Source organism: Chelonoidis abingdonii, chromosome 4 (genome assembly GCF_003597395.2).
Source record: "Chelonoidis abingdonii isolate Lonesome George chromosome 4, CheloAbing_2.0, whole genome shotgun sequence".
In the NCBI taxonomy this organism is placed as follows: Eukaryota; Metazoa; Chordata; order Testudines; family Testudinidae; genus Chelonoidis; species Chelonoidis abingdonii.
Window position 1 is genome coordinate 48,870,012 of NC_133772.1, and position 2,059 is coordinate 48,872,070.

The 2,059-nt window shown below is 36.4% G+C and overlaps 1 protein-coding gene across 1 annotated transcript in view; it reads right to left on the reverse strand.

Moving 5' to 3' along the window:
- Positions 1-1,402: 1,402 nt before the first annotated feature.
- The window catches only part of INSC (INSC spindle orientation adaptor protein), a 110,226-nt gene continuing 109,569 nt past the window's right edge, over positions 1,403-2,059 (reverse strand). The window contains exon 14 of the mRNA XM_075065843.1: positions 1,403-1,544. Within this exon, the coding sequence (XP_074921944.1) occupies positions 1,416-1,544 (129 nt within the window). The 3' untranslated portion in view covers positions 1,403-1,415. The remainder of the gene's footprint in view (positions 1,545-2,059) is intronic.

A 2,059-nucleotide genomic window follows, 5' to 3' on the forward strand; every position in this document is an offset into this window, starting at 1 on the left:
CACATCTGGAAGTGAGCTGGACTTTGTCATACATAGGATAAAAGATGGAAGCATCTTTCATGAAAACTGGGAAGATGATGACAATTTAGCACTTTCACAGTGCCTTTCATTCAAATCTTGAAACACTAAACAAATAGTAATGGATTAAGCCTCATAACACTTCTGTGAGGTAAATTCAGGAAGAAGGGTTAGGTAGGGTTTCTCTTTACCTTTTTTGGGGGGGGATACTAGCACCAGAGAGTTGCCTACCACAGGTTATTCAGAGCAGTATTCACAAACAACTACAAAATGTCAAACACAAATCTTCCTGAGTTACCAGAGAGACATAGAAGCAAAAAGACTCCCATGACATTCTGACTGAAAAATTTCAAAGTTCAAACATTTTGGATGAAAAAATTCTCTATGTAAACAGAATAACTCAAGGTTCAGTCAGAGTTATAATTTGTTTACCAGTTTTTAAAAATATATGCACACATACTTTCAAACAAGTATTGGCTTGAATCACTAAAAATATGTCCGGGGCTTATGCACTACAGGAATTCATGTACAACTATGGAATGCAAATTTATTTTCCTTGTGTAACATGCTAAGTTATTTGCAGATATCTAAACATTTTGTACAGAATCAGGTATATTTTTATGCATATTTTTACAAACTACCATTTTCCGGGATTTTTTAATTTCTTACAATTAAAAAATAGAAAAAAATTACCTGTAACTATATATCCTGTAAAGGACCACGTTTTTAGACAGCCTAAACCACTTCTCAAAAAATCTCAGAATTCAGCCTTGAAAATGTGGCTATTTGATTTCTTACGTACCTTCAGTATCTAATCCTGTGCAGATATTTCCACAGTTCTGTTCATTAAAAAAATAGGACCAGATCTTCAACATATCAGCAAATCAGCATAACTCAATGGAGACTTAAGAATTTTGTGCCCAGATGGTACTGTTTCTATTGTATTCAAGTTTATTTTTGCATTTTTAAGAATCAATTTTTGTGACATGAGTGCATTAAGCTAATAAATCTTTTGGGCAACTTAACAGTACTGTAATTACAAAGAAATATTGATAAAATGTCAGAACATTTAAAATCAAGCGACAAAATTCTCCATAGTTATCATGATGCACCAGTGTAATCAAGAAGAAAATCTGATCCCAAATCTAAAATGACAACAGTTATAATAATAATTTTCTTTTCTGTTGACATGTCCATAAGTATTGCAGAAAAAAAAAAGAGGGAAGGGAAAGGATTACTTGCTCAAACCACTGATACAAGATTGCTTTTTCTGTTTCTTTTCCTCTACATACAAGACTAATAGTTTTTAAATAAATTAATCATAAAAATAATATTTTTAGAACTACATCATTCTGCGTGTGTTAGTTCGATTGCTTTTGGAGGCTATATTTAGTCATTTATACAAAGCTCTCTTCCATATTTGTGCAGAGCAAAAAGGAATCCACAAGTCTAGGCTTTACCAACTGCTGGAAATCTGAATCCTCAAGGCCATCAGGACTCATAACTGCTAGTCTTCGTAAGGCTGCCTGTCAGAAACAATGACAGCACAATTAAGGATTAGTAAATTCTTCACTTTGAGTCCATAACAACAGTACTTACCGATAATGGTCAATACTTGAAACTGACCCCCGTGCACAGGGTCAACATATAGCCTATGTACTAGACTGAATTGTCCACACATCCACTTAAATCTCTCTCTCAATGTGATTATGAAACTGTTCTTTTGAATGCATTACACTGAGTGCATGACCTGTTGTGTGATCTTTGGCAAGTCATTTCACTTTCTATGCCTTTGTTTCCCCTCCCTATTGACGGCCAGTAGCCCACTGCGCATCAATCATTTTGTGAAATATATGTATAGTGTGACAAAGTTCCTCCTCTACCCTTGGTGGGTCCTGTGCTTGTTGGCGGATTTGTTCACCTCGGTGATCTTCCCTTCTTGTGGAACCCACAGTCTGGGTCAGCTCCTCCTGTGTCTGATCAGGAGTTGGGAGGTTTGGGGGGAACCCAGGCCCACCCTCTACTCCGGGTTCCCGCCCAG